Below are 22,744 nucleotides of genomic sequence, written 5' to 3' on the forward strand. Positions count from 1 at the left end.
AGACTGGAAATATCGTTGGCCAGTTTCAATTAACCAAAGTTCCATCCCATTTCCTTTCAGATAAACCCATGTCATTTCTTTGCAGATAAAGTCATGTCATTTCTCTTCATCTGGCGACACAAGTCAGTTGCTCATTTCATTGAATCAACTTGGTGATTCTGCTGCTAATTTAGCGTGACATATGGTGCAAATGAGAAAGCAATGTTCAGAAAGCAATTTGATGTGTTGTAAATTTATAGCATATTTCTACCTTGAAATTACCATCAAACTTACATTGGAAAAATATGAAAATAAAAATGCTTTAGTGATGCATGCAGAAACATAAACTGTATCTTGATTAATCCCATAACTGTGTCTGGTTCGATACAAAAGACGCTCCGACCAGATGTCTCTTGTCCACGATCTCACGGTAATAACAAAGCAAATAGTATTAATTGCTGCGATTTAGTTATTCTCAGAGATAACAACGTAAGATGTTTTTCTTTCACTAGAACATACCACCTTGTTTCAGTTTTTGGCTTAAACTCGATCAGATCTTGAAGCGGCTTTACGTCTCCCAATCTTTCATCTTCTTGCTCCCCTTTGGTTTCTCAATAGGACCATTCATGCCCGCCATTTTCTTGTTGTATTTTTCGCGTAGAGGATCATTAGAAGTCCACCTGCACCAACATCCATCATGCAAAAAAAAATAATAATTCAAAATCTGAAGCTCCATAAACCAATCAACAGACACAACACTCTCCCTAACATAACACTATTCACATTTGCTTCCAACGATTGAGTTCAGTTCTCAGGCTAATGTTTCTACTCAAATTCTAAACAAGTCAGTCTTCAAAATCAATAGCCTATGACTAACCAAAATGTAACAAAAACAAAAGCTGAACGCAGAAAGCTTACGGGTTACTCCAATCTGTTGTATCCTCATTGACAAGGTGAGTCCATTTAGTTCTTCCACTGCGACCAAAGTGCTTGACTTGCATGACTTTCGGCAGAATCGATTTATCCAACCTATCTTCTCCCGTTGGAGCAGAGAAGTCACGCTGAAATATACCATCAGTCCCCACGGATCCCGCCTCATCATCAGGATCCGCCTGGAAGAAGGCTCCCTTGTGGTAGTACTTCTGCATGAAGTTCCACTTCTTCTTCGGTTGAACCGACGAAGCTTTCGAATTCTTCCTCTCCCACTCTCTCCTCTCCTGCTCCGTCATGTTCCTCAGCTTCTCAATCTCTTCCCTCTCTCTGAGCATAGCTTCCTTGGCATCACGCTCTCTCTTGATCCTAGCGATCTCTCTCGTCTTCCAAACCTCGTACTCCTCAGCCTCGTTGATTTCATCATCAGTCTCCACGTCACCGATGTTCGCTTCTTGCAACAGCATGTTCTTGCGTATCTCCTCGTCTTTCCTGACTTCCTCAACCACTATCTGCTTCGTCTCTATCTTCCTCATCTCGAGCTTCCTCTTCGCTAACTCCTCGAGAGCTATCTCCTCAGCTTCGAGCCTTTCACGCTCTGCAACAGTATCTCTCTCAGCTTTGGGGACAAAAACAGGCTTGATCATGGTGATTCCGGGCATATCATCTTCAGAATCAGTCTCGTACTCTGACTCCTCTTCCTCCTCGTCTTCCTCCTCTACCTCGTCCTCTTCCTCCACAGGTAGCAGATCAGCCTCCTCCTGAGCTCTTTTGAGATTCTTTTCTCTGATTCTCCTCCTTCTTTCTTCCAAAGCATCTTCATCTTCTTCCTCGTCTTGGTTCCTCAACTCTTCTTCTTCTGTGGATATAATCTCAGCCTGCCTAACACGACGGTGATCGGCTCTAACTTCTTCACGGTTTTCAGCTCTGGTCTGAGCTAAACGACGCAGCCTCGGGTCATCTTTCCTAGCAACCCCCAAATCATCATGCTTTCTATCAGAAACATCAGCCTTGTGCATCCTAACGTCCTCATCATCCTCGGCCTCATCGGCCCACTCGGGAGCTTTACCAGGCCAGTATCTTTTCACTTTAGTCTGACCAATCCCACCTCGGAGTTTAGCTCTTGTAGCTAGTGCAGCTTCACTCACTCCCGCTGTGACAGACATCTCTGAAACTGCGAGTAGTCAAACTAAAATTATATCGACTATTTGTTCTCTACACCATGAAAGAAAACAAAATATATACATGGATTAGATTCAAACTTGACACGTCTCTAGTATTCACCAGAAAAAGAAATGGCCTACTTCCAAATCAATAATACCAATGAGACCAACACATATTCGACTAAGTATGTCTGTGTAATATCAGCATATCTCAAACACATTCTGATTCTAGCGTAAGCACATAAACACCATTCCACCATAAGATCACCAAAGAGACGATTGTAGATTTTCACAAGATACAAAAGGCAAAAGAGGAATCAATCTTCTATCAAATCTGAGTAATTTGTCCAATTTCAACAGGTCAAGCTTTGATATACGGAGATACACAATAACAACAATCAAACGACTAGAAACGAATCAGAAACGGGAGAATCCAAGCTACGAAAAACTCGATGATGAGAGAACAAGGAAACTAAAGTATCCAGAAGAAATTGACAAGAAGTAAATGAGCTTACGCTTTTGGAGAAACGTTTTACGTTCAGAGAGTGAGCGAATATCAAATTCGACAATGCGAAGGAAGCCCTAGTAAACCGTGGCGAGACGGAGGCGGAGAGGAGACGAAGACGGTGGAGGTATTGAAACCGGAGCCTCGGGACAGAACACAAAGGACCATGCGAAAACTCATTAGAAACTCTACTGGGCTTTTTAATGGGCCTTATTAGAATTGGTTTATATTAGGCCTTAAATTTAACAACTCGATCCTAAACTGTTTTCGTACCGTCTGAAAATGTTTTTACTTTGTTCAGTGTTTACTGATGAAAAACAAGACATTGTTGCTCAAAAAAACGAAAGACAGGACACTACTAGAGTCCAAATGGTAAAACAAACGGATTTCGATATGCTAATTGGTTGTTGAAGGCAGCTGAGAAGACAGGCTCCCTTGAAAATGTTGATGTTCTTCTCTCATGCATAAATGCGAGACATTTAAAACCAAAAACAGAGGATAGCTTTAGCAGTTTGGTCCATTCATTTGACCGTTCAAAGTTCAAACACAAACACACAAGAAGAAGAAACAGACCAGCAGAGAACTGAAAACACGTTAACAGAAATAGACACCAAAAAAGCTCTCATAACTATGCGGCGGCGCCTGAGGCCACATCTCCGGCTGGAGAAGTGACGGCGGTGACACCACCGTCGTCGGAAGAAATAGCGAGCGGAGTCCAATCCGGAGGGAGAGGAGGAAGAGGAGCATACACAGTAGGCTTTCTCTTAATGTCCCAAGGCTGAGTCTTCTTCGGCCTCGTCTTCCTGTGATGGGCAGTCGACTTCTTCTGCGGCCTCGACGAACACTCTATCACCATTCCCAGTCCTCCTCCGTTTCCCAGTTTCGGAACTTGAAACTGGCGGAGAGCCGAAGAAGCAGCGACGGTGGCGATTCCGGTGCCAAAGATAGCAGACACAGACATTGTTGTTTCGTCTTATCTTTTCTGCTTGCAGTGGAAGTGAAGTGAGTGTGGAGCCTCTAGCTTCGGATTAGAGACATCATATCTTGTCCAAGTTTTCGTTTTATCTTGATGGGCTTTTTAAATGTTTATTGGGCCCTTTTATACATAAATGTGTGTATTTACTATTTAGTGGAGGATATAATAACGAGAATTCGGCCAAAAAAAACACGAACTTTTCACGAATTGCCAAAAAAAACCTGTACTCGAGCCTGGCCAAAAAAATCATTTACTTTTGTTGACTGTTTAGTTTATTAATAAACTTAAGATTGACTTGCCAATTTAGCACGCCGTGAACTCACAGTTAACTAGACGTTAAATGTTGGTGTTACGTGAAACGACGTCGTTTCATCTCATTTGAAAACGACGTCGTTTTACATGATTTGAAAAAATAATCATGTAAACCCCTCGATTCGAACTCAGGTTGATTGGTTCAAATGACAAGGTCTTTTACCACTGGGCTAATGAAACTTTCAATGTACATACTAACATGTTTACTTTTATTTGGTACTGATTAAATATAAAATTATTCTCTAAAAACTTAAAAAGATCTTTAAAATTCCAAAAAATTTGAAAAATAAGAAACTTTTTATAAAATTAATTTTGAAATTAAAATTGAAAATAAATTTTATTTTTCTTTTTAAAAAATAAAAACTCTTCCAAAATTTTCTAAAAAATTAAAACGATTTTAAATTCCAAAAAATTGAAAAAATAAAGAATTTTTTTATAAAATTAATTTTGAAATTAAAATTGAAAATAAAATTTTATTTTTCTTTTAAAAAATAAATTTTTACTTTTCTTAAAAAAAATAAAAAAATCTTCCAAAATTTTCATAAAATTAATTTTGAATTAAAATTAAAATACTTTTTTTTCTTAAAAAAATCAAAAAAATTCCAAAATTTTCATTTTTTTAAAAAGAAAATCCAAAATTTCTAAAAATTATAACAAAATGCAAAAAATTAAAGTTACAATTATCAACTTTTTATGTGTGTATAATTAATTTCAACTTTTAGCAAATGTATTAAAAAAATTGAAAATTTTGGAAGATTTTTTATTTTTTGAAAAGAAAAAATAAAATTTTATTTTCTATTTTAATTTCAAAATTAATTTTATAAAAAAATTATTTATTTTTTCAATTTTTTGGAATTTTAAAGATCTTTTTAATTTTTAGAAAATTTTGGAAGAGTTTTTATTTTTTATAAAGAAAAACAAAAATATTATTTTTAATTTCTAAATTAATTTTATAAAAATCTTCTTTATTTTTTTCCTTTTTTGGGATTTTAAAGATCTTATTAAGTTTTTAGAGAATTTTTTATATTTAATATGTACCAAATAAAAATAAACATTTTAGTAAGTATATTGAAAGTGTCAGTAGCCCAGTGGTAAAATACCTTGCCATTTGACCAACCAACCTGGGTTCGAATCCAGGGGTTTACATATTTTTAATTTCAAATTATGTAAAACGACGTCGTTTCATCTCATTTGAAAACGACGTCGTTTCACTTAACGCCAACAATAAACGACGTCAAATATTTCTGTTAAATTTATTGACGGTGTGCTAAATTGGCAAGTCAGCGAAAACATTGTTAATTAATTTTAAAGTCAATGAAAGTTTGGTGTTTTTTTGGTCAGTCAAAAAGTTCATGTTTCTTTTGGTAATTCGTGCAAAGTTGAGGTTTTTTTGGACCGAATTCTCATATAATAACCCATGGTCACAAGTTTAATAACTGCCATATTCAACTCATTATGGTGCACGCCTGTTGCAAGTAGCTATTTAATTCGTTACGCAGTGCTGCACGCCTGCTTGCAACTTGCATGTTCATTTCGCAAAACGGTATGGAAAATCGCAGAAAAGGGACTGCGTAAATCGAGTGTTGAAAAATAATATTTTAAGTGTGTTTTCATAAACCCTCTAGTGCAGAGATTGACTAAAAATGTTAATTAATGTTTTACCCCAAAATTTGAGGTTTGATTCTTAAAAACTGTAATTCATGCATATTAATAGTTACAACTTTAAAAATATGCAGCATGCATCTTATTTTAACAGATAGAATTACATGTTGACCATTTGTTCTAAAATTATAATAAAATCATAAAAATGTTTGCAATAAAAAAATTGAAATCAAAATTTTGAATGACAGAAAAGATTTAGAAACTGATGTAGTTTAAATCTCTTTCAAAAATTTCAATACTTTATCCGTTCTCTTTATAGATATTTTCAATCATTTGTCGATCCATCATAATGAGACACTAATTTTCTGATGAGTTCTTAAAAGGTTCTTGGCAAGTTGCAACTTAAAATCCATACTAATCTTAGACATTGGTTATATTGTTATTTCTAAAAGAAAACGTACAAGAAAGCCAACTTGCTCGACATTAACTGACATTCTAGTACATTCATTTGGTTTTAGACTTTTAGTGGCTATTAAGGTTTCCAGTGCTTTTGTTTGTCCAGATCCTCCTATCTAATCAGGGTTATGTATTAATTCAATATAATTAACATGCCTAAATTAGGCTTTAGAGTAACTACTATCACCAACATACATAACATAACCAACTTCATATATAATATATTCCACTCTCACATCTTGTCTATAGTTCCTAAAAATAACTAATCAAATAACGGCAAATATTGACTGCGATGAAAAGTACTCTTATTTACGTATGACTCAAAAACATTTGCTAAAATTATGGCCAACAATGAGATTACTTTAGTTTCATATACGCGACTTGCATTATCCGAGGCATTCACAAATCCACGTGCATCAGATTACCACCCCTTATTTTTCTTGTCTACAAATACTTATCTTATTCTTTATTTACAATTAGTACTATATACCTACATATCAACAGCTCAGCCATTTGATTTTTCGTACGAGGAGATTCTGTCGGTTAGACCAAATTTGGTGTCACAAACCTATGGTACCCATTGGCCATTGCATATTTGCATTACGTTTTGCAAACCTTATCCTTATCTTACTATCCTTGATTTAAGAACCGGGGATAAAGTTCAAAGAATAATAGGAATAATAATGATAACTGTTGATAACTCGATATATAAACTAAACGAACTTTCGTTTTATAAAAACGAACTTAACACACTAAATTGCATACGTTCAAAATTGTATTTACTATCGTTATGCATGCATATATGTATTCTTTTCTAAAAACGGTAGTTAAAATAAATGCGCCAAATATATAAAATATAATATGATATATATATATATATATATGTGTTTTACGATGTGATTTAATTTATGGTTTGCGTATGCATGTATCTGTCTGTTTACGGGTAAGTGTCTTGTATGAAGGCCTAATTTGAGCCATGTGATTTCTTTGTTGAGGCAAATTTTGGCACATCGACAAGAGGACCATATGAATCGACTGTTCTCGTATTCCCTGCATTATTGCAACTATTTTATAAACTATTTTCTTGGAATAATAAGAGTTCATATTTTGTACTGCACTGTCACGCCAGCTAGATGAATATACCAGGAATCTTTCGATCCTTGAAAAAAAAAACAATTCCTATCCATTTTCCGACCTAAATAAAAGAGATACTGATCCTTGTGTTTTTTGACTAAAGATACTGATCCTTGTTGGATTATAATATTACATGAACCATGAAATACGTGACTTCTTTGCTAGATTGTATGTGCAAGTTTTTTTAATAAAGGTTAGCAGATTCTTATGATACATATGTCATGTGCTATAGATTGTTCAGCGCCTCGTACTAGAATTCATATTCATATGTTTTTTTTTCTTATCAAGTTTTGTTGTTACCGATTCGAATTTTAAATAAAATGTTTTGAAAGTTGATTAATCCAAAAAAAATTGGTGTATAAAAGTGATCTCACCTCTTTAATTATCAAGAATCTGAGTGGCAGAATTTTTAGTAAACTCTCATTTTGCCACTAGCCCAACAGCTCATTGGTGTATCCAATCTTTATCGGGTCTAAAACTATATTTTATGAACTCATGTACAGCTACGGTTTTCTTTTTCTTTTGTCATCTAACTACAATTTCTTCTTTATATAACTAAAAACCATTTATCTAATATTAAGATTATTTGTAAAGTAAGATATTAGTATAATAGACAAAAAAATAACATATTGCATTTATAACACATGTGACGACAATTATACTTAATTATGTCAATCTATATAGTGCAAATTTGCCAAATAACATACTGCTAAAAGTACAAAAAGAATATTTAATTGCCCCCATTAATTTTGTCATGAATATGAAAACCTCTCACGAATATGAAAATAGACTAGTAACTTATATTCAGTCATCTCAATCTTTGGATACAAGGACGCCGTCGGTTTCCGACAAAAAGAAGCCGGCGGTCCGAAAATACTTCCCATGATCTTTTTTGTTTGTATTATTAATCGAATCCATATGTTTTCTGTATAATTACACGTGTACGATATCTAATTGATATCATACCATTATACAAGAAAATCAAATCATAAGAATGTGGACATGATTACGTTAGAAAAGTCGTGATCGGTTGGGATTACGTTACAAAGATGCCTCGCTTAAACTTAAAGATCGACCTTTAGGTTTGGAGTTTTCTCCGCTTTCCTAATCCTTCCAAACCCTAGTTTTTAACTATATATCAGTCACATGTTCACAATAATAATGTAAGATTAGTTATTTAGGTCCAAAACGTTAGGCAATGTACATATTTTGATGGCCGTCCAAAAAGAAAAACAAAACTATACCTAAAAGCACCGTTAGTGGTGTAGTATCTCCACAAACTATTTAGTTAATTTAATATTCACATTGTTTTTCTGTGTAATTAAAATTAAAGAGAAAAAAACAACCGTATATTATCTGCCATGCCATCGGAAGGATTAAGGGCATTTTTATCATCCACTCCATTTTTTCCTTTAAAAATGGAATAAAAATGAATATGAAATAAAAAATATTTCAACCCAACTTTATATCTCACTCCATAATGAAGTTTATTCTATAAATGGAGTAATCTATTTTTTTTGTTCATCACTCTATTATGAAGTGGAAAATGAAATAAGGTTGAAACAATTTTACTTCATTTTCACTTTTACTCTATTTTGGAAGAAAAAATAGAGTTTTACATTAGAAATCATCTAAGTCTATTTTCACTGCATTTTCTAAAAAAGGTACGATTTTTTACTATACACTTTTTCTTTCTATTTTTTCTAACTTTTAAATAATTTAATTATTAGAGAATTGTGGAAAGATACCACCGCTGTTCATGTTCTTAAAACCCTTGATGTTTTTCAGTTAGTTGTTTTTTTGGTAGAGAGCAAGAATGATCTAAGTTGTAAGGTTTAACCTTATCTTGTTATCACTCTATTTTACCGCTTTCGCTGTGTTGTTGTTCAGCCCGATTCTTGCTTGTTGTTTGTAGTTGATTCTTGTGTTGTGTTGTTTTTATTTTATTTCCGCTACTAGTAGTCTCTTGTAATAGCTGTCAAAAATTGAAAATTGGTATAATATTTAATATTTTACCAAAAAAAAAAAAAGAATGATCTAAGTTGGTGATCATTTCGACCATTGAGCACAGTCTTTTTCAATCACTTGAAAAGTTAAAGTTGATTAAATAGCTAACTGCAACATTTTCTACTTCATTAATCATTAAATACAGTATTTGACTAGTGACACAAATATCTCAACACATATGGTTTAGATGCCTCGTGACTAGTTTTTGGTTATATATATTTAAATCAACTTTGATCAGTGTAAAAATTATTTTGAAATAAAAAAATTATGGGAAATTATTACGTTCACGATTAATTATACACTACAAATTTAGTTTGTGAGTTGGACCATTTAAATAATAAAATCATTATACGAGAATATCTCGTAATCAATAATGGATTAAAAATGTTTATGAAGACACTTTATCAACTTCGATTTTTCTTCCTCGTTTAAATAATTGAATATAACCTCCCCCACTTAGTTTTCCACATAAAAAGACAATAGTTTTGCCTGCCCACACCCGAATGGAAAAAAAAAGAGAATCTTATACTTTCCGAAGTATTATCACCATAAAAATCTACATAGAAAAATAAAACAACATAACAACGACATCATTCTTTCATTATTATATCAAAAAACCTAACCCACTTTCATTATTGTTCCCACTGCAAACCAATTTGCTTCCTTGAATGGCAAGTCTTTTCTCTTCACCTCTCACCTCACGTTCTCTCTCTCTTCTCATCAACCTCTTCTTCATCTTCCTCATCTATCTCCATTTCTCTTCACCAAATCCTCCTCACTCTGGATCCATCAAACACCTGAACTCTCTCGCCGGCGGTGACAGCTGCAGCGAAGGACTCGCCGCCCTTGACGACCACCGTTCAAAGTGTTCTTACATTAGCTCTCAAGAAAAATGTGGCCAACAGGGTTACATAGACTATCTCAAGATATTCTTCTGCGTGTTCGGAGAATCCCCTGTTTTGGGCCATCTAGTTTTATCCATCTGGTTATTTGTTCTGTTCTACTTGCTCGGAGACACGGCCGCGAGTTACTTCTGTCCTTCTTTGGACAGCTTGTCTAAGGTCTTGAAGCTGTCTCCCACCATGGCTGGAGTTACGCTTCTCTCTCTCGGAAACGGTGCGCCGGATTTGTTCTCGAGCGTTGTCTCTTTCACGAGGTCGAATAATGGTGACTTTGGGCTCAACTCTATTTTAGGCGGTGCGTTCTTCGTCTCTAGCTTCGTTGTCGGGACGATTTGTTTGTTGATTGGGTCTAGAGATGTCTCTATCGACAAGTACAGCTTTATCCGCGATGTAGTGTTTCTTCTGGTCGCTCTTTGTTGTCTCGGTCTGATCGTTTTCGTCGGCAGAGTAACCATTTGGGTCGCGCTTTGTTACATCTCCATCTATCTCCTCTATGTAGGGTTCTTATCCGCTTCGCATTTCTTGGATCGCAAGAAACCTTTATCTGATCAGATTCTTCGTACCAAAGAGGATTTAGCCGAGATGGGCGTCCCATTCCTTGGCTATATCGATGAGGAGAAGCCCTTACCGCCTCTAAAAGTTGTTCAAGAATCAAGAACTCAAGAACAAGAATTCAAGATTGTGATTCTTGATTTGCCACCAAAGCAGCCGTCTTGCTTCTCGGTGCTAGTGAGCATCGTAGGACTACCTCTATATCTCCCCCGTCGGCTCACCATCCCCGTTGTCAGTGAAGAAAAATGGTCAAGGCCTTGCGCGGTTGTTTCCACAGCCATCGCACCTGTTCTACTAACCGAACTTTATTGTTCTCATTACAGCGGATCCAAAAGAAGCCCAACACTGTACATAATCTCTGGTATAATCGGATTATTCTTTTGTATCATAGCCTACTTGACGACGGAAAAGTCTCGGCCACCAAAAAAATTCTCATTGGTTTGGCTTCTAGGCGGCTTCACAATGAGTGTGACATGGACATACATCATAGCACAAGAGCTAGTCTCATTGTTAATATCTTTAGGGAATATCTTTGGTATTAGTCCTTCCGTGTTAGGACTAACCGTCCTCGCTTGGGGCAATTCTCTAGGCGATTTAATAGCCAACGTGACCGTGGCGGTTCATGGAGGCAAGGACGGTGCGCAGATAGCACTTTCCGGGTGCTATGCGGGTCCGCTATTCAACACGGTGATTGGACTAGGCGTGCCACTTGTCATAACTTCTTTGGCTGAATATCCCGGGGTCTATATCATCCCAAGTGACAATTCGTTGCTTGAGACACTAGGGTTCTTAATGGTAGGCTTGCTTTGGGCACTTGTGATAATGCCAAAGAAGAAGATGAGGCTTGATCGGCTTGTCGGTGGAGGGTTACTAGCTATTTACCTATGTTTCTTGTTCTTGAGATTGGCTAGGGTTTTCGGAGTGCTTGATATCGACCGGTGAAGTTTAAAGTCTTTGTGAATTTTGTAATAGTTGATTGTTAAAGAAGAAATTTGCAAATAGATTAAAGTTGTGGGTCTTATTAGTCCATAAATTTTATTTATTGTGAATACTATTGAGAGGGATGGCTAACTTTGTTTGTTGGTGAACATTCATTATCTGTCAAACTTAGTACCTCACTAGAATTAAGAAAGTATTGGCATGTTGTTCCAGGTTCATTGTTCATGAATTGTAAGTATATATTTCTACTACTTACTAAGATCAAAGCACTGTTGACCTGATGATTTTATTTACCAAGAGTATCAAACATTTGAAAAGGTCTAGCATACTAAGTACTATATATATGAACCTCATGCTATGTGAACTAAACAGTATAAATTTACTGGCCATATAAATTCTATCTTGTAAATAACGTATAACTGTTTGGCTGATTGTGGTTTTGGCTCAACGTATTAATTAAAAGAATAAGAAGATAGACCTTTGATTTAAACTAAAAAGTTTCAGGTAGGTAAAATCAACCGGAATAAAGCAGATTTTACCTAATTAAATGTAAAGCCCCTAATCAACTTATATGATAATAGGGACATTGATAAGTGTCACATTGAATTTTGAATTATTAGAAAAGGCCAAAATTTGGATTTATCCTAACTCAAAAGAAACAATTTGCAGACAAACAAGAAAAATGTGCCAAATTATTATGTACAGGACTCATGAGATAAGGAATTTTAATATAATAGAAAAAAACACATCTTATCTTAAGTTTTTTTTTAATAATGCAAATTAGCTAAAAGGGACAAGTATTGTCCATTCAACTAACTCCCACACTTCTGGGAAATGGACTATAATAATTCCCTGTCAAATAGATCAAATATATTTCCACGAAGGAAAAACAAAATACACTATAAACAGGATATATAAGATTGTGGGTATGTTTACTGTTCACTTCATGCATGATTAGAAGATTGTTGTCTCGTCGAGTATCTGACACCTATTCAAATTCTAGCTACTCAATTTGAATTCCATAACTATAAAATTCATTACATATTTATGTATCCCATAGAGATATAAATGAAAAACTGTACTATTCATATCTCTATACTACAGAGCCTTTTATCTTTTAATGAATTAAAAGCCATCCATAACTCAAGTAGTCAAGTGTAACAAATCATTGATGAAAGTTAAAACTATAACATTGTATCAATTTTAGACTGTATCCATTTATGACGAAAACTCCTATGTTATAAATTAACATTGGTCACCCATACGTGTATACAAAATTGATTCCCTTCACAGTGTAGAAGAAGATCATAAAAAGTACAAACACAAGTTACATAATGAAACTGTGAGTTGAAATAAAAAGGTTAGTGAGAATCTCCAACTGTCTGTACAATTCTTATAGACAAGGAAGCCAAGTAAATAACCAAAAGCCCTATACCCATCACGGCACCAAGCCTCATTCTATTACTAAACAGAACCAAGAACGACCAAACCAGTCCTATAACTAAAAACCCAAGACTCTCCAACACACGAGGATCCGTCTTAATCACAATGCTCGACGGATAAATCTCCCACGCGCATCCCACAAGCGACACCCCTAGAGCGAACAACGTATTAAAGATAGGACCCGCGTAACATCCCGACACAGCCACTTGAGCTCCTTCGTCCCCATCGTGCAGCGCCATCGTCACGTTGGTTATAAGATCTCCTATAGAGTTCCCCCACGCGAGAACCGTAAGGCCCAAGATCGAAGGGCTTACACCGAAGATGTAACCTAGTGAAGTCAAAAGCGCGACTAGCTCTTGTGCTGATATGTAACTCCACGTCATGCTCATTACAAACCCTCCTACTAACCAAGGTAGTAGCCACTTCTTCGGTGGGTGTGACTTCTTCGTCGTGGCTCCTGCTACAACACCGAGAACTATACCGACCGAACACCCGGTTATATACACAACCCCTGCCTCGAAACTTGTCGGATTCCGCTTCCAGTTCCATAGAAACGACAACAGAACCGGAGCAGACGTAACCGAAGCAACAGCTATCGGTTTAGACCATCTCTCTTCACTCACTACCGGTATAGTCAATCTCCTCGGCAAGTAGAGAGGCAAAGTGATAACCCAAACCATTAACTTCCAGTAACATCTCCCATCATCAACAACAACAACAACAACATCTTCATCAAGATCATCTCTCTGCTCCAATATCGGTTCACCAAGACTACCACCCCTTTTATGAACCGACTCAACATCAAACTCACAGCTCTCTCCACCAAACCTCCAAGATAAATACACAAAGACGACATAAACAGCGTACAACGAACAGAACCCAAGAGCGCCCCAGAGATTGATCTTCCCATAGACCAAGATCAAAGCCAAGGAGCCAACCGCAGCGCAGAAGAAGCAAACGTCTCTTATAAAAGCAGACCTCTCGACCCTAACCCTTCTCCTATGCAACGAAACGCTTATGATCCCAACCACTACGCAGGTAACAAAAGAGGAACCTCCAACAACAGTGTTGAGACCAACATCGTAAGTCCCCTTTGACTCCCCCATGAAAGAGACCAAACTCGCGAACAGATCAGGAGCGCCGTTACCGAGCGAGAGGAGAGTCACACCCGCAACAGTTGGAGACAAAGTTAAGAGCTTTGAGAGAGACTCGAGAGACGAACAGAAGTACTCTGAAGCTGTGTGACCCAAGACGTAGAAGAGGACGAGAAGCCAGAGGAAGAGGAGGGACTGACCCAGTAATGGGAAGCCATCGAAGTTGCAGTAGAGGAAGGAGAGGTAGTCGATGAAGCCTTGGCTCGCGCAAGGGTCGATGGACTTGAGGTAAGCACACTTTGATTTGTAGTCATGGAAGTGATTCAGAGCACTGCAATTGTTGTCTGATTTAGGTCTCAGGGCGCTTGAATCAACGGGGCTTGTGAAGAGGAGACAGGAGAGGAGGAGGATGAGGAATGAGTAACCAGAACGGGTTGGAGAAAATGGATATCCCATCAATCAAGTGAAACCTGAAACTCGAGAAAAAAACAGAGCAAACCGGATTAAAAACAGAGCAAACAGCAAAGGTGAGATTTTTACGAAGGAAATTAAAATATATTTAATGGGTTTGTCTCAACAGATCATGAAACGAACTTAACGCGGAGAGAGAGGGAGAGAGGAGGATAAAGCACTGACCTTTAATAAGATTTGGATAAAGCAAAGAAGGAAGGAATCTACTGGACTACGGAAGAGTTCTCGCGGGGAAGAAGACACGCACACCCACAAACACACACACACTTGAAGAGGACCTGTTGAAGACAAACGTCAGGAAACAGAGAATCCGAATTGTATTTTTAGCTTTTTTTAAATATAAAAATTGTCATTACCCTTTTGGGGGCATCGGTGTATATGGAAATGAGCATATGTGTCGCCTTCACGATCGACCTTGCGTCACTGTCCCATTCCATTACGTTTTCAAGGAAAGGGATAGGAAGACGAGGCTTTATTAGCTTTTCCACAGTTAAACTAGTATTTTAAGAAGCCGACCAGCATATCTTTTTGTGCTTTTTGACTATGAAGACATTCTGGTTTTGTTTGTTGTTATCAATAACCGATCTAAATCAAACCGGTTTAAAATTTAAACCGGAATTGCTCGTTGAATTTGCTGGAATTACAAAATGAAAATGGAAAATAATAAACACAAGAACTTAATATTATGCAATATTTAAAGTTAAATGCTACAAAAAGTTACAATTATCTTATTAGATAATCTATAATAATCTATAAATCGTTTTGACAAAACATATTTTAAAATAGAAAATATTTTAAAATTTAATATTAAACTGTTTAAATAAAAATATTATCAACTCTTTTGAAATCATAAACCAGTAACTTAAAATAAAATAAAAAGGCAAAGCATGCAAAAAAAAAAACAGAATGAACGCAGAAAACAAAAAAGGAATTTGTACCGTATAACCATAAAAAAAAACACAAATCCACTATCTAACCAAAAACACCTTCTCTCTTTATTTTTCTTTATATCTCTCTCTCTAACTTCTTACTAAAAATCTAATTACTCTTTTTTGTGGTTATTTGACAAATAAGCCCAAACAGAAAACTTGAGAATAAAGTTAAAAAGGAATTAATACAATCTTATTACTGAGATAAAGTAAACAAATGAATTAATAGTCAAATGAAGATAATTGTGTCATGAAGTTGACTTTTACTTTACAAAATGAGAACGCAAGCCGGGGTGGAGAGATGAGGATTTCCAATTTAGTAAAAGATTTTTTTTTCTACTTTAAATAAGATAATGTTTGTTTCCAATTAAAATCGAAGATAAATATATACATATCAACTAGCAAGTCGATGGGACTTGTCAGTGTGAACCGTGACCGGTGAAAGTATTCAAGTCTTGAGAGCAACGCGGTCTTCAAACGCGTCTCTTATTTTTGCTTTACATTGATTCTTTAATTGTGTGATTTATTCATTGCTTGAGAGCTATAAGTTGTCTAAGTGAGTAAATGCGATTGCATTAACACAAGAACCAACACGTACGTCCCATTCGATGGAAAGACCCATATACTATTTTCTTAATTTTTGTAAATAAAGTTAGATATTGCAGATAATGAAATCTTACATGGAGAGAAGATCAACTTAGAATGCAGAGCCGGACCTCACAAGCTATGGGCCAGAAGAGAAAAGATATTGGGCTTATTAGTTACTGAATTCAAGAAGGAATTACAAAATGAAGAGTGTAAAGTTGATACACCTGGCCTTGAATGGAAGCGGGCCAAGCACTTTGAATTCTCAGATTCTCAGGACACTTTTGATGATGATTTCGAGTAGTACCATTAGCATTTATATGATTTACTTTCACACCTACAAAATCATGGAACTGCATATCAGAACGTAAGCGTTTTTGAAATGGTAAAATGTATTTGTTCACAGATTTTTTTGTCGTGATGATGATGATGATGATGATGCATAACTCAAGTTTTTTTTGAGCGTGTGATTTTTCAGGCAACATTTATACATAGGTTACGCATTTAGATACAGACACAACATTATAAAGACAATGGAAACCGAAAAAAAAAAATTAATAGGAAAATGATGAGAACTGAATCAATTTTTGTCTTACTTTTTGTATGTACATTCCTTCTCTAGCTGTGTGAGGCTAAACAATATCCAATCTACAAAGTCTATAAGGTTGAAAGAGCTTCAAGAAATCGAAAAGTAAACAAAAGTGGTATGTTTCTATACTAAGTGGATATATTCTTCCGCATCTCTACATGTATGTTATCTCCTGTTCCTCCTCCGTCTGTCTCACTTCATTATCAGCTAAACTTTTATTCTCTTCTACATTTTGCCGCGCAATACGTTCTGGAATCGTGTTGTCAAAGTTAGCTCCTTCTGGATTGGCAGCATAAGCTACAAAGTAAGCCATAACACATGCTTGCAACCAAGCAGACGAAACTCTCCCCTGAAACACACACCATAACACAAAGTTACATGAGCTAAGCCGTTTCAATTCCTTTTTGTTTTGATAATGAAAGCTTACCACAAAGTATCCGATGATGAATGCATAGAGAGTCATCTGAAAGAAGTAGTCCTCATGGATATTAAGCTCCCATATACCAGCAGTCAACGCAGATATCGCTCCTATTCCAAAGGCGCTGAGGAAGCAGATGGAGCTAGTGAGGTCAGCATCCACGAGCTCCTCCAACCCAACCGTTCTCCTAAACTCTTGCCACGCATCTCTCGACGCTTGCACAAAGCCTTTGTTGTGAACTCCCACATGAACAAACCCGTATCTGTTTCCGACTAAGACCATATGATTAGCAACCCAAGCGCAGTCCCCATGACCTGCGTACATGGTCCTGTCACTGCCGTTGCCTCCCCTATTAACAGTTCGGATCATTCCCCTGATGACTACAAAAACCGGAACGAGCGTAGAGCCAATACAAACGCTCCCGAGCTGGCTTCTCAGAGTACCACAAAGAGCATCACATGCGTTTACGACGTCATAATTAGCAAAGTGTACGTACGCAGCTTTCGAAACGGCGACTACTTGCACGTTCTTGAGAACCTGCATGGTCCAGGCAAGGCTTTTCACGATCAAAGAGATGAAAAGAATGTCTATTAGACCTCTTCTTGTAGCGGTAGCTCCACCGACTCCCGCCGCCAAGAAGGCAGAGTAAAGGACGCTTAAGATCGATGACACGACAGCTATTAGTCTGGTTCTTGGAGGTAGAACGGATGTGGAGAGTGCCGTTATCGTGAAGGTGAACTCGCGCCTCCTACGAGTGACGAAGAGCCAGGAATGTATTGCCTGAGCGAAGCTGAAGAGGATGAGTAGCCCGCCGATCCCTGGAACAAACGTTTTGCCGTAGAGTACAAGGAAGATCCCGACGGAGAATGTGAGTAGAGGTGCGAGAATGATCGTGGCTTTGGATGTTGCTGCTATGTTGCAGAGGAAGAGGCATTGCCAGGATAAAGAGAGGAGTCCGGAGAGAGCGACGGAGGAAAGGAGAGGGGTGTACCATTTCTTGGGGTGGAAGTTAGGTGATTTTGTGAAGAGTAGGCCTCTGAGGGTGAGGAAGATGACTAGGGCTGAGATTAGGATGAGTTGCGAGTAGAAAATAGACGTGAAGAGGCATCTGAAGAATCTTCCGGTTAGGGTTTGTGGTTGTTGTTGTGCGGCGGCGGGAGATGTTACGACGTCTTGTTGTGGTTGTTGGGTGGCGGCGGGAGTTGTAACGGTTTGTTCGATTTCCTGCAAAAATGCGAAAAGATAAGAGGGAGAAGAATCAGTAGTACTTGGAGAGAGAGAGAGAGAGAGAGGGTGACTTGTGGTTAAAGAATGTGAAAGAAAGTAATAAACCATTGAGAAAGACGACGGTGTGTGTCTCGCTTTTCTTGCGGCGGGAACGGTGACGAAGGGGTCAAAGAGACGAGAGAGGTGAAGCGAGAAGTGATGACAGCTAAAGAATCACAGAAAGAGAGATGGAGATTTATATAGAGAGAGTGAGATCTTGATCTTTTGTTCTTGAAGCCCTCACGTGAGTCGCAAGGCAGTTGTTTGTTATTATGAGAAGTCAACGTCTCTCTAACTTCGAGTTAGAGCTGATTAACTCTGTCTCTCTCAAAGTTTCTTTGAGTTTTTTTCGTCGTATTGTCTTCCTTGGAAAGCAAGTTTATAGCCCACTTCACTTTTCATCACTTTTTTTTTTTCCCGTCAAAGTTTATTTAATAAAGGCCCAAAGCCCAACAAGGCCCAACTCTATTACGGCCCACTAAAAAACCACTAACAAAGCGCAAGCCCAAGAACGGCCCTAGGCCCAAGAGTGCAATTGATGTCGGCCGAATTCCTTCGCGAACCGCCGCATCACATCTGCCTCGACTATCACCGGAGAACCACCCACCGGTTCACCGAACCACACCGGAGCTCTTCGACTCCACACCTTCTTAACCGCGACCGCCTACCCACCCAAGTACTCCTAATCTCGGAGAGAGTCAATCGTGACCGAGATCTGATCCGCCACATTTCATCACTTGTGTGTTTCGCGGCGTGAAAACATGTTTCTTTTTATATTAGTAGTCTAGTTTTTACGCTTTTAAGTTTAGTTGACTAGTAGATCATTTGTTTTACATTCTAGGTAAATGTATTAATAAATTACCATAAAGTAAAAAGTATATTCAATTCCAATTTAATAATGACTAGGGATGAGATTATGTGTCCAAATGATTTTTATATATTATTATTTATTTTGTGTTCAAATTTTTTTTTGAGCAACATCTCGATAATAGTTAAATTATTATTTATTTTGTGTTCAATTTAAGTATTATGTATATAGTTAAATTAGAGTAGGCACGTAAATCAAAACAAAATCTCTTGTTTATTTACAATAATTTTTTTGGTAAATATATCAAAACAATTATTTTGATTTATTTTATATGGTATATAATTAAATTTTAATGATATTAACATAGATATATAGTATATTTTAATATAAATATTTATTATCGAGACTTCTTACTAATATGATCTTGTTAACATTTGTATATTTTTGTAATAAAAATTAAATCATTAATCACAAAATTTTTAATGTGAGATTTTTTCAATGCAATTTCAAAATTAAAATAAAGGTCTCAATAATTTTTCAATGCAAATTTCAAAATTAACATATTTCTGTATTTTTATATGGTATATAGTTTAATTTAAAAGATATTATATATATATATATATATAATATGAATATCTATTAAATGAGACTTCTTATTCATACGATTTATGCATCTTGTTATAACAAAAAAAAGGTTAAACCATTGATCACAAAATTTTAAATGTGGGATTTGTAACATTTTTAGTAATTTATAGTCGTTTAAAAAAATTCAAAATATAACATATAAGAAAAAATCTAAATTTTTATTATATGGTTAATGAAAAATATTATTTTGTACACTAATAATAAATTTTATAGTTAGTTTAATAAGAGTATAACATATGTTTAGATATACCAACATATTTTTTTTAAGATTCTAAGAATCATTTTAGTGATAACACGTATCTACCAAAAAATGTTGTAATATTTTTCAACTAATATGTAAGGAATTTCTGTTAGAGAAAAACTGTTTCCATACTTCATTGAAATAGGAACTCTATAGCCAATAGCATAAGATTCAAAGAGAATTATATTGTTTAACTCTAAAAGAAGCCATAACGATGTTCCAGTTGCATTTGGCCAAAGCTGACATTTATTTACTCTTTTATAAATTGAACTTCTCAAACTTGAGTCTCATAAGATTACTTCATAAAATATGTGTTCATTAAGTTTATAAAAGTGTAAATAAATATGTTTCATACGATTACTTCATAAAAATGTGTTCATACTACCCGGAACGAGTTGGCTTAGCTGGAAAGGATCTGATGTATTTGGGAAAGAGATCTCTGGTTCGAAGAAATTTGATATCCAGAGAAAAGAATTAAGCAACCGGTCTTTGTCTCCGGCTTTAGAAGAGTTAGTGCCAGTGGCCTGGATCACCTCCTGGTTTAACACAAAAAAAAAAGGTGTTCATATGCAATCAAAGGATATCAGTGTTTATTTATTTTCGGTGGGTAGTAAATATGGGCTTTCGAATGGGGTAACGTGATTCACTAATTAAGTAGCAAAGTTTTTAATGGGCCTCTATACTGTTGAACACCTTTTAGATGAAACCTTTTTCGTCAAATATGAAATGAATTAATTACAGTCAGCGGGCTTAGAGGAAATTTCAAAGAGTCGAAAATGAATATTAAATTTAATAGTACATTTTTATAAAGATAATATATATGTAAATGCATGAATCTGTCTATTAATTGATCGTGTAGACTTTATAGGGTTTTTTATAATACAAATAAATGAAAAAGTTCATAAGAATGTATCCTTTTGGCACTTCTTGTGATTGCTAATCATTCAAGTGCGCGACACATCAGATGCACTTACACCAGTTTAAAAAATAATTTAAAAACACCTGCGCCGTTTGTTTGGTGTGTGTTTGGACCAAAGCAAGAGTTACAATCTATTGTTAAAGAAAGTATGTTGACGTTTTCTTAACTAATATGCAAAGATGACACTATGACAGTCGGATTTGAAACTTTTAACCGCTGAAATAAACATTTGTTCGTTGGTTAGTTATAGATTAATCGTCTTCATTTTGGTGCAGATATCTAAAACCTGTAATATTACATAGAAGCAATAGTCTCAATCTATTGTTAAAGAAAAGTATGTTGACGTTTTCTAACTAAGATACGCAAAGATGACATTCGGATTTGAAACATTTTACCGCTGAAATAAACATTTGTTCGTTGGTGTAGTTGTAGAATAATCGTCTTCATTTTGGTGCAGATACCTGAAACCTGTAAATCTGTAATAATATTACATAGGAACAATAGTCTCGTGCTTAACTCGAATTTCAATAATTCAAGTGAGTACAATATAAACAAAGTAAAAAATAAAGAAAACAGCCTTCAATGAAGAAAGAACGTAGTATTATTTTTAGTTTTTCTTTGAAAACCGAACGTAGTATTTTTTTTTTTTTGCTTAACACGTAGTATTATTTCATACACATCTCTCCAAATCGTTCATACAAATAAAATGGATTATGGATGCGGTGAAAACAAATGGACTGAGGCGTAGAAAAATTGTTTGTTTGACTAAATTGTACATGACGCGTAAAATATTTATATTTATCCCTATTTTAAATAGACAAAAATAATATCACTATCCGTTTTGTCAGGATGCATGCATATCACTAAAAAATATGTGTTCTCTCTTTTCCCCTATAGTCACTGTTGTCTTCTTTCTAGTTGTATTTATGGTCCCTATGGGTGATCTTCAGATTCACCGGCCAAATCAACAAAGCTCAATTACTACTTCATATTTTTTTTTTGGTCAAAACTTACTACTTCATATATGCGTCAGATATATTATTATCTAATAATTAACTTAACAGATGCTCATACAAATCTTTTTCTTAACATACTGGTCTAGTTCCTTTGTACAAAAATAATACTGCATTTAAATATTAAAATAATAAATAATGCATATATGACCCGGTGTATATTACCCAAAAAGTTTTACATTTGATTAAGATTAATTTGAGATAAAAAAATGTTTCATATATTCATAGAAATTTAATTCATACATGTTTATCAATTATCATATTCAATCGAAACAAAAAAAAAAACACAACGAGGGACTCCTAGATATAATTTTATAGCAAATAACAAATCTCAGAATGCGAAGATATATTCTGAAAGAACTGTACAGAGAGAGGAGTGTATTGCGTAGGACGGAGACCGAGACTTCTCTCTCTTCTGTAAGACGAGATGAAGCTTTCGCGGTGCTCTATCGACGGTTCCCGTTTCTTGGATTTCGAATCTGGGAAGCCGATGCTCCTTATGCAGGCTTCGCCGACTCTGTTTTCGGGAAAAGCAGGCTTCTCTGGCTCCGTTTCTCGCCGGCTTACGACTCTGAGGTGTGGAGGCTCTGCGCCTTGCGCCGTCGGGTTTGATTGTCACCCCTTTCCTCAAGGGTGTGACTCATGATTCATGTGTTCTGGTTTGGTCCCCTCTGAAGAGATCTCGAATAGATCGAGTGATTCTCTTCGATGGTGTTGACGACAAACAAGAGGAGATGTGGGATTTCTTTAATCCCGTGATTAGCGGCTTGGAGGCTCAGGATGAGATCTCGATGTAGTTCGATGGAAGCTCTCCGTGAAAGGAGCTCGGCCGTAGGTGGTGGTGGTGGATTTGGTGTTTCCGGTGA

The 22,744-nt window shown here is 36.2% G+C and overlaps 5 protein-coding genes across 8 annotated transcripts; 1 reads left to right on the forward strand and 4 right to left on the reverse strand.

Annotated features, from left to right (window-relative positions):
• Window positions 1-318: 318 nt before the first annotated feature.
• LOC106387753 (microfibrillar-associated protein 1A-like) lies at window positions 319-2,760 on the reverse strand. Of its 3 annotated transcripts, none has more exons than XM_013827662.3 (3): window positions 2,588-2,760; window positions 898-2,124; window positions 319-659 (listed from the first exon to the last, which is right to left on the reverse strand). In XM_013827662.3, exons 2-3 carry the CDS (start codon window positions 2,073-2,075, stop codon window positions 548-550), a joined length of 1,290 nt encoding a protein of 429 aa, XP_013683116.2. In that variant the 5' UTR covers window positions 2,076-2,124; window positions 2,588-2,760; the 3' UTR covers window positions 319-547. The 3 variants fall into 3 exon arrangements, with proteins under 3 accessions (XP_013683116.2, XP_022549165.2, XP_048599162.1); XM_022693444.2 differs by having other exon boundaries at window positions 2,609-2,731; XM_048743205.1 differs by having other exon boundaries at window positions 898-2,083; window positions 2,588-2,730.
• A 279-nt stretch (window positions 2,761-3,039) lies between these two features.
• Window positions 3,040-3,678, reverse strand: LOC106385303 (50S ribosomal protein 6, chloroplastic). The gene has a single exon (XM_013825230.3). The coding sequence runs from the start codon at window positions 3,536-3,538 to the stop codon at window positions 3,206-3,208; it is 333 nt and encodes a 110-aa protein (XP_013680684.2). The 5' UTR covers window positions 3,539-3,678; the 3' UTR covers window positions 3,040-3,205.
• A 5,878-nt stretch (window positions 3,679-9,556) lies between these two features.
• On the forward strand, window positions 9,557-11,519 carry LOC106426098 (cation/calcium exchanger 1). Its single transcript, XM_013866813.3, has one exon. The coding sequence runs from the start codon at window positions 9,733-9,735 to the stop codon at window positions 11,458-11,460; it is 1,728 nt and encodes a 575-aa protein (XP_013722267.2). The 5' UTR covers window positions 9,557-9,732; the 3' UTR covers window positions 11,461-11,519.
• A 1,270-nt stretch (window positions 11,520-12,789) lies between these two features.
• On the reverse strand, window positions 12,790-14,952 carry LOC106387750 (cation/calcium exchanger 2). 2 transcript variants are annotated; one of them, XM_013827660.3, is made up of 3 exons: window positions 14,822-14,952; window positions 14,631-14,743; window positions 12,790-14,464 (listed from the first exon to the last, which is right to left on the reverse strand). In XM_013827660.3, the coding sequence occupies exon 3, from the start codon at window positions 14,448-14,450 to the stop codon at window positions 12,819-12,821; it is 1,632 nt and encodes a 543-aa protein (XP_013683114.2). In that variant the 5' UTR covers window positions 14,451-14,464; window positions 14,631-14,743; window positions 14,822-14,952; the 3' UTR covers window positions 12,790-12,818. The 2 variants fall into 2 exon arrangements, with proteins under 2 accessions (XP_013683114.2, XP_048598183.1); XM_048742226.1 differs by lacking the exon at window positions 14,822-14,952 and having other exon boundaries at window positions 14,631-14,812.
• Window positions 14,953-16,555: 1,603 nt separating this feature from the next.
• LOC106383796 (protein PNS1) lies at window positions 16,556-18,607 on the reverse strand. The gene is made up of 3 exons (XM_022693025.2): window positions 18,319-18,607; window positions 16,996-18,210; window positions 16,556-16,917 (listed from the first exon to the last, which is right to left on the reverse strand). The coding sequence occupies exons 1-3, from the start codon at window positions 18,319-18,321 to the stop codon at window positions 16,723-16,725; spliced, it is 1,413 nt and encodes a 470-aa protein (XP_022548746.2). The 5' UTR covers window positions 18,322-18,607; the 3' UTR covers window positions 16,556-16,722.
• Window positions 18,608-22,744: the final 4,137 nt, after the last annotated feature.

Source organism: Brassica napus, chromosome A10, assembly GCF_020379485.1.
Source record: "Brassica napus cultivar Da-Ae chromosome A10, Da-Ae, whole genome shotgun sequence".
NCBI classification, from domain to species: Eukaryota; Viridiplantae; Streptophyta; class Magnoliopsida; order Brassicales; family Brassicaceae; genus Brassica; species Brassica napus.